General features: G+C 46.1%; 1 protein-coding gene across 1 annotated transcript in view; it reads left to right on the plus strand.

Moving 5' to 3' along the window:
• TMEM86A (transmembrane protein 86A) overlaps positions 1-8,633 on the plus strand; it is a 29,902-nt gene extending 21,269 nt beyond the window's left edge. The window contains exon 3 of the mRNA XM_086749141.1: positions 1,762-8,633. Coding sequence (XP_086605267.1) covers positions 1,762-2,189 — 428 coding nt within the window. The 3' untranslated portion in view covers positions 2,190-8,633. The remainder of the gene's footprint in view (positions 1-1,761) is intronic.
• Positions 8,634-9,053: the final 420 nt, after the last annotated feature.

Raw genomic sequence — 9,053 nt, forward strand, 5'->3', positions numbered from 1 at the left:
TCTCCTTACTGCCCCCAGGGCTCTAGCCTTTCCTGCACTGTAACACTATAAACAGCTCTTGTCCTAAATCCCTCCTCAGTTTCCTCAGTGCTATGCCCATGATGTGTAATAGCTCTGTCAAACGACAACTTCTCGTTGCCCTCCTTTGCACTTCTCTTCCTTCCCCTTCACACTGTCCATTTTCTCCAGCTTCACCATGCAGACCAGATCCCCACCAGCCCCCTCCCTCCTGCGGGTTTCCCTCTCATCCCACCATGGCTGAGCTTTCAGTGGATGTCTGATCTGGTCCTCCCCAAAGGCAGGGAGGCAATTCCCCTTCTCTGAGCTGCCTCAACACAAGACTATTAGGCTTATTATCTACAATTGGCATGATGGCTGTTAGTCAGCAGCTGTACCAATACATTGTGACATTTTTTGTCAAACGGGTTAGTGGCAAGTGAAAAATATATGGGCAGTACCTTCCAACACCCACATCTGGCATTTCTCAGGGGTGTTGCACTTTAAAGGGAAGCCAGCATTTTATTTTCACTGATTGATTCCAGATAAGGTTCATCTGAATCTTGCAAATACCCATAAACTTGCTGGCAGATCCCATTGGTGTAGTCCTTGAAATATGCCAGCTGCTTCTTTGCAGCTTAGGTTTCTCCTAGCTATGGGCAGAGATGGCGTAGGAGCCAGATTTAGTCCCTGAGTACCTTTGGGTTTGTGGCTAAATACGGTCAGGCTTTGTGTCCAGGTTCGGAAGGACTGGTATCTTTTTTTCATTGTTTTGTTCCTATACTGCTCTGATTTCAGCCTTCCTGTTCCACACACAACCTATGAGCAAATCACTTTGGATGGTCAGAGGGGATGATCTTTGGTCTGCCTTGCCCCCACTCTTCCGTACAAAGCAGGGGAGGAGGAACCACCTGATAAACAAGCTTTGCACCTGTAGCAGCTTGGTTCACCAGGCCTCTCAGCAAAAAGGCTTGCATTGTGTTCAGTTCTGGAGCCCCCAACATTAGAAGTACATGGACCAGTTGGAGAGGGCCCAGAGGAGGGCCACAAAGATGAACAGAGGGCTGGAGCACCTCTCCTACGAGGACAGGCTGAGAGAGTTGAGGCTGTTCAGCCTGGAGAAGAGGAGGCTCTGCGGAGACCTTATAGCGGTCTTCCAGTACCTAAAGGGGGCCTGCAGGAAAGATGGGGAGAGACTGTTCAGTAGGGCCTGTTGTGGCAGGACAAGAGGTAATGGTTTTAAAATAGAGGGAGGTAGATTTAGATTAGATATTAGGAAAAACATTTTTACAATGAGGATGGTAGAACACTGGAACACGTTGCCCAGAGAGATGGTTGATGCCCCATCCCTGGAAACGTTCAAGGCCAGGTTGGATGAGGCTCTGAGCAGCCTGATCTGGTTGGAGATGTCCCTGCTTCTTGCAGCGGGGTTGGACTACATGACCTTACAACTCTAACGATTCTGTGGGTTTATGATCACAACAGAGTTGTACTTGGCTGCAGTTGTAGATGCTCTGGGGCTTTTTCTTATGGCAGGAGCTTAGTGCTAAGGCTGATCTCCTATGCACAAATTTTATATTAAAATGGTCCCAAATGGTCGGTATGATTCCCACTGAAAGTGTTAAGGGTTGTAACACTGCAAGGACATCTAAGCCTATGCTTGTTGCGGTATATTTCAAACCCAATATAACCATGTTTTCTTCTGCTACCAACTGCCAGTCACTGATGAAAGGTCACACTTGCTATGTCAATGCCTCTTTCCAGGTCTGCTGATGTTCGCCATCACACACATCCTGTACTCTTCAGCCTTCGGCATGAAGCCTTTGGACCTCAAAGCCGGCTTGTTGATGGGCCTTGTTTCCAGTTCCTGTTATGCCTTCCTGTACTCCTACCTCTCAGGTCCATTCACCTACCTGGTAGCTGTCTACATCGCCTTGATTGGCTTCATGGGCTGGCGAGCAGTTGCTGGCATGCAGCTGTGCAACGACCTCTGGACATGGACCAAGCTCTCAGCCTGCATTGGCGCGATGCTGTTCATAGTGTCAGATCTGACCATTGCACTTAACAAGTTCTGCTTTCCTGTGCCCTACTCGCGCTTCATCATCATGGCTACTTACTATGCAGCCCAAATGCTTATTGCACTGTCAGCTGTAGAGAGCAGAGACGAAGAGGACTTCAGAAAGAGGAGCTAAGTGGAGTGCCAATAGTCTATGAACGACGTGGGTTATATCTCAGGTGCTGTAGCTGCATTCACCCCTGAGAGAGAACTCCATTTCTCTAGGCACATTGGTGATGTTGATTTTGCTTCTTTGAAGCATTACCTTTGGGGCTTTTTTTTCAATGGCGTTCTCTGAATACAGCTTACTTCAGTGTGGAGTCCACATCAGAAAGCTTAGACTGTCCCTGCAGTAGCTACTCATTCAACTTTTCCTCCTTGGAAGCGCTGTACTACTGCATTTTACTTGTTAGTCTTGAAACTGATGCTGAATGTCTGGGAAGAGGAGGGCTGATGGGAAGGAGGTTTGGCCACGCGCTGTGCTAGAAGACTTGCTTTCAACACTAGGCAGACAGGCACAGATCTCTGCTGAAGTCATAGGTAAAAATGAATTTAACCAATGTTTGTCTCTTTTTGTGCATTACAAACTCAGTACACAAACTGGAGCTATTGCCTCTGCTGAAAAGAAGCCTAGAGGTAGAGTAAAAACAGCATGTCCAGATGAGGGCTGAGCTTTGGAGTCAACAACAGCATGTGGCGCCGCCCCCAGCTGAACCAGAATGAAAGCAAAACACCAAGCAGAGAGCAAGAGGTGCACTGACCTGCGGTGCTGTGTGCTTTGATTGTTGCTGATCAGTGCTGCAGGGCAGGTCTGTAGGTACCTGTCAGTGTTGCTGTGCGTGGCAGAATAGGAGTTTGGTGGGATTTCACGGGCATCTCGGTACCCAGGCCAGTGTGTTCTCCCTTGCTACGCGTGTGCAGTTACATGGTGTCTGCAGCCACTGGTGACAGCCGAGATGTAATGAGCACAAGAGAAACTTTGATTTTTACAGCAGGGCTTTGAGCACGTGTCTTACCAATGTATGTCCTAATTGTCCTTAGGCCAGCAGACAGGAATCTAACCCTTATGCCTTTCTTCCCCAATATCTTAACAAATAATATTCCATATACTCATTCAGCTTTACAGTACTGAATTGCATTCTCTCTCTCGAATCGTGTGAGCATTTCCCGTGGTCAAGGCCCTGATTTTGGATATAGACTGTTGTTGTGTTTTGCAAGCTGGTGGTAAACGATCGATTTTGCACCACTTGTTTTTGGAAAGCCCCTTTTCAGCAGAGCTTCCTGAAAAGCACCATCCTGTCTGTTCGAAGTGCCTGCGGCTTCCTCCTCCAACTCACATAGACACATGCGAGAGCCATCAGGGCTGGGAAAGCCTGCTTAATTTTGCTTCAAATTCTTTGATTGGTTTGTCTGCTCATCTGCTGAAGCAAGATTACTTCTGGCTTCCGAATCTCTTAAAAAGATACAGGAAGAGGTTGCCCTGATTTTTAATCCAAGTTCATCCATGGTCATATGGATATTTTTTCCTCTTATTTAGGATATCTAACAAGCCCTGTTTCTGTTTGAAACTATCTTGAAGGTGTTTTTTCCTTCTGTCCATCCTAGGGCTGCTCCCATGGCCTAAAGATGCTCCCCTGATGGCTTGCTGTAAGGCACGAGTGCACTCAGGTGTGCAGAGGAAGCTTGCTGAGGGTTTCTGCACCTCTTCAAACCTGCAGCCAAACAGGGACAACCAAAACAGACTGCATGACTCACATCCACCCATCCATACCTAGCATGCCCAGACCATTCCAGGCGAAAGCCTGGCACCGAGTCCCTGGCAGTCGGCAGAGCAGGAATTCCTCTTCACGAGGAGTGCGGCAGGGTCAGGGGGCAGCTGAGGAAACCCTACCAACCCTGCTAGCTTTTCCCTTGCTATTGAGAGGTGCTAAGTGGGTCTCCTGCTCCTCCCTGGCCTTGCGTGGTGGGACTGGGTGTGGAATAGGCATTGTTTCCCCGCGACTCCTGCATTATTGCAAATGCAGCCAGTATTACATAAATCTAGGTTAACCATCCTGACCCCGTGGAGTCATCTGCAGCTTTTCAGACAGAGATCAGAAAGGTCAGCTGCATTATTGAGAGGGAACGCATTGTAAATAGCACAGCCCCATGTAATCTCTTCCCTTTAATGCTGTTGTGTAATATTGTCAGTATTCATTCACTGGCACACTGGGGCCTGTCTGGAGTAAACTGCTAAGGGAATTTAGAACCATAAAACATCTTCATTCATCAGCATTGCTTTCATTCATCAGCACTGCTTATCTCCTGGCCGCAGCCTGAACCCTACAGTGTAGCTCTCTGCGGATGTCACCTGCTGTTACTCAGCCTGACTGTTTGCAGATCTCTTCCTGCAACAGACTGACCTAGCCAAGAGGAAATCTAAACATTTGGGGAGAACCTCACCATCCTCCTAGCATGTGAGCAAATAGCACATTTCAGTCTGATTTACAGCTCCTTGTCATGGGTCAGTCCAGCACAATCAGTCCTTAGCTGGCCGTTCTTCAGAGAAGCCTGCCGCACCATGAGCTTCCCTTTGCTTTAAGGAAGATGCATGTGTGATAAAGTAAGCTTTATTTAAAAGTCAGAATTTTGATTATCTCTTTCTTTTCCTCTAGAAATGAGTAGTCTTCAATTTCCTGAAGATGGCTAAGTTGCTTTTCTGCATGCTTTTTCATTTTAGCTTGCTTTGTTATCCTGCTCCACCATCAGCCACTGGATACTTGCAGAAAAGGATCTTTTAAGTGTTATTAGGAGGCCTGCCCTTTCCCCTCCACTGGCCATCAGAGGTGCAGCTTCTGGTGGCAGAAGTCTCTGGGTGGCTCTAGCTGCACAGCAGCCCAAGTGGGCCGTTTGTTCCCTCGCTGTCCCCTCCCCTGGAGCGGGCTGGCTGAGTTGCACCCTAGCCAGCCATGCTGGCTCCGTCCCAGTGCTGCAATGGCTTCAGCCTTCACAGGAATACGAGGCAGAGCCCTCAGCATACAAAGTCAGGGAGAGTCCTGGCTGGCTCAGAGATTTGCCAGTGAAGGCTCTCAATCTTCAAAATCTCTCTCCTGCTCTGCATTCTTCCTTTTAATCCATATTACTGGAATGAGACAATTTTCCTGGAGACTCTTTCCTGCTGGGAAGAGACCAGCTGCTGTGGACACTGATTTGACACAATTGTGAGTTTCATAAACCCTAAGAAACACTGAGCAGTTGCTGACAGTCTATTAAATACCTTTTCTTGGGATTAAAACTGTTCCCTCAGCCCCAGCAATCGTCACTTTGAAAGGGAGCAAACAAGTGGGAATGATGTAACTCTGTGCACTTTCTTTGCACTGTAAAACTGTGAGGTTTGATCCATTCTTCTCCTTTTCAGGGAGACACAAGTCTTTGAAAAGCACCTGGTCTTTGGCCCAGAGACATTACAGAGGGAGCGAAGCACCCCAGCAGTGTAGTGTGTCTGGCCCCAGCAGTATCAGCTCCTTTGCTTGCTAAGTACAGAGGCTTTCTTTTCACACTGCTGTATTCAAGCACCTCTGCAATTCCCGTCTATGGTCCCCTGAGGTTACACACATAGTCTGCTTTCTTTTGCTCTCTTTCCTCTCTGTAGTTATCACCCTCTTGGAGATCCTTTGGCTCCTTATTTGGACATATAAAAGACGTAGCACATTTATTTCAGTCTTCTTCACCATTTCTTTCTGTAGATAGATCCTCCTCATACAGAAATCCCAATGAAGTCAAAGAAGCAATGCTAATTGCAACTGGTTTTTAAGTACTAGTAATGATTCTGGGCTGTGCCAGTCACACTGATGTCAGCAGGGTGAAGCCGGTGTAGAAATGGTGGGTTGAGAAGAACAAAGGCAGAGGATTTTAACAGCTTAACTCCTACTCTACCAAGAAAACTGCATTTGTGCTTAATACCTGGCTTCTTACTCCTCCATACTGAGGCAACCGTGAGACCGATGATTGGTTTAAGAATTACTCTAACATGGCTTTTAAGTAGATTGCTGAAGGTTTCATGTTGTAATCAGTGGAGGTAATTGACATACTTTTACACAAGTATATAAAATTCCCAGGACAAATTTTGCAGAGTTTTGTAGTGGCTTTTGTAGAGTTTGCCAGTCGTGTAGTTTAACACTAACACCTGTATTTTTCCAGCTTGCTATCGTGGTAATTTTGGGAGCTGTTCTGGAAGAAGCAGATCAAAGCAAACAGCAACTGTAAAGCTCAGTGGCAGGTGCCTCTTTCTCTCTGCTTGGTTTCTGGATACAGACAGTGGCTCTTTTAAGCAGAGGCATCATAACTGTGTTCTTGGGAGAGGATGGGAAGTTGCTGACTTCTCCTGACAGAAGTCCTCCTGGGTACTCCTCCTGCCTTTTAGCCATGCTTGCTCCTTTTGTTGCCTTGGGTAAGTCATATAAATTTTCTGGAGCCAGGTCCTCATCTGGTATAAAAAGGCACAAGTGTATGAGGGCCAGTGTTATGCCAAGTTACAATAGCAGGGAACCAGGCTCTCACCCCATTTCTAAAATGGGGATATTAGCACTTACCTACCTCACAAGGATGCTGTGATATCGATTAATGCTCAAACAAACAGCGATTTGAAGATGTAAAGTGCTGTATAAGTCCCAAGTGTTATCCTACCTTAGTGTAAAAAAATGCTTTTAGGGATCTGCAAAACTTCTCTTAAAGCATGGAATGTGTGACTGCCTTTTCAATTTGCATCAGATAGAAAGCAAATGCAAAATATTTATTCATACTGGTTAACAGGATGGGCTCAGCTGCACTTGAACTCTGAGGAGGGTTTAGCTTAAAAGTCTGAACTCTAATTTCAATTTTGCAAATGGTTTTTAGTTCTTCTAAAAGCCTCAACCAAATTCTTAGATGTGAACCTTGCAACCAAATTTTGCAGTCTGGTCTTACCCCTGAGTGTTAGCTAGACTAAATCTAATCCATCCAAAACACACTGCTCTCACAGTCTGCTATGGCTGTTGAAAAGACTGGAAGAGAAAATGAAGTCATTCTGTTCAACCTGCATTCTGGAGAAGGTCAGCTAGGTTTCATGGGACAATTTGCAAAGGGATGTTTAATTTATGTGATTTTAAGTTTTACTGGCTTTAGAATCAGCAAGGAAGGAAGGCCTTGATGGAATCGATAAGGTCAGCACATCCTTCTTGAATTACTTCATTTTCACCTGAATCAAAGAAACAGCAGGTTCTGTAGCAAAGGAAGTGCTTGTACCACCAGTCCCTAGGGCCCAGGATAGAAGTTGATCTAGAAATAGAGCTCTAAACCATCACCATATTCTCAACTAGTATAAAAATGTCACTGTTCACTGATTTCAAATCTGGACCGCAGCTAGAAACTACTTGGTTCTGGTAGCACTAGTTGCTGTACAAACACGAACGAAGGCGAGGAATTACACACCAAGGAACGTGAGCTGTGTACATGTGAAATGGACCATAATTTTGAAGCAGCTGCAGTAAAATCTTATCTTAATATGAACTCAGAAGCAAACACAATGCAAATTTTTACAGTTTCTTTAAAATGTTTGACGGATTTTAGTTTTCTTAGTTTGGAGGAAATTTTCTTGATGTTTTTATTTTTGCTCTTATTGTAAAGAATAAAAATATGCAACTCTAGATAGACTACAAATGAAAAAATGTGGCCAGTTGGCAGGAATGCCAAAACTTCTGTGGTTTGTATTGTTTCTGTGGTGACACTACGCTGCTGTAGGATGAGCTACTCGAGTGGTGTGACGGCTCAACAGTGAGGCTGAAGCACATGGCCAGTCTCATACAAGAGGGATGCAGGGGCCGAGCCACCGAGACTGCAGTGGGAGCACGACTGGGCCAGTTCGGATCAGTCAAAAGACAGAAGGAGCATCGGGAAAGAAAAGAAAGCCTTTCCTGGCAGATAGAAAGCAAGAAACCAAAGCCAGCCCACTGGGCAACAGTACTGAATCAGTTCAGACACTCGTATCTAGACCTTGCTTGTGCAGGCTGCTGCTGAACTGGGCCTTGCTCCTAATTCACCTGAGGAGGCTGTTCCAAGCCTATGGTGCTGGCAGGGTCAGACCAGAAGAACTTGATGCTTTGTTAAATAAAACTCAAAAAAGCTAGAAAACAAACAAACAAGAAAACCAAACAAGGAAGGAAAAAGCAAATGCCATTGGGTAAGTGGTAGTTCTGCCTGGCTGAGGACACAGGCTGGCTGGTCCATCCTGAACACTAATCTCCATGTCTTGCACCCATGCGAGCCTCTCGCTCCAGCCCCTCTCCCATGCATTCCAGGCAGAGTGCTCTGAAAGATGTGACTGAAGCAGCTGCTCTCTCCTGGGAAGTCAGGCATTTCACCACGTCTGAAAATCTCTAGCACTTACTTCCTTTACCATGATTGTAAAGGTCACCACATGCAGTACAGCCACTTGATCTGGGATCTTTTCTTAACAAACATATTTTTATGCTGATTTTACTATTTTAATTCTTTGTTTGGAATGTATTTTTTTTCTCATTTCTCCTGTGTGTAACAGCAATTAAAAATATTAATTTACTGGGTATTTTTACTGTGCAGATACAACGTCTCCTTACTCATTTTCTGTTTCTGTGACAGTTTCAGCATGGAGTATGTAGCCAACTGAACCTCTGTGGCAGGCAGTTTTGTGCTACTGTTACGCCTGTCAGTCATGTGGCTCTGCTCTGGAGCTACCCAGCACGCCACCGAACCTGACTGGTGCTGTCTGGGGAACCCTGAAACACAGCCACATGCACCCCCACAGAGCACATCCAACACAAACCGACCATGGCTCCTGGCTCGTGTTACAACACGTCCTGGGTGCCCTGGGATGCGGAGCCCTGAAGCACACTTGCCCCTTGCTGCTACAGCCAGTCCCACATACAATGGCTATTTGTCCACAATTCTGGGGAGAAAGCAGCTTGCTGCAAAGGGTTGCTCTGGGACAGCCGCTCGCTGCCCAGAA

The sequence above is a fragment of the Chlamydotis macqueenii genome, chromosome 5 (assembly GCF_036417535.1).
Source record: "Chlamydotis macqueenii isolate bChlMac1 chromosome 5, bChlMac1.mat, whole genome shotgun sequence".
Classification (NCBI taxonomy): domain Eukaryota; kingdom Metazoa; phylum Chordata; class Aves; order Otidiformes; family Otididae; genus Chlamydotis; species Chlamydotis macqueenii.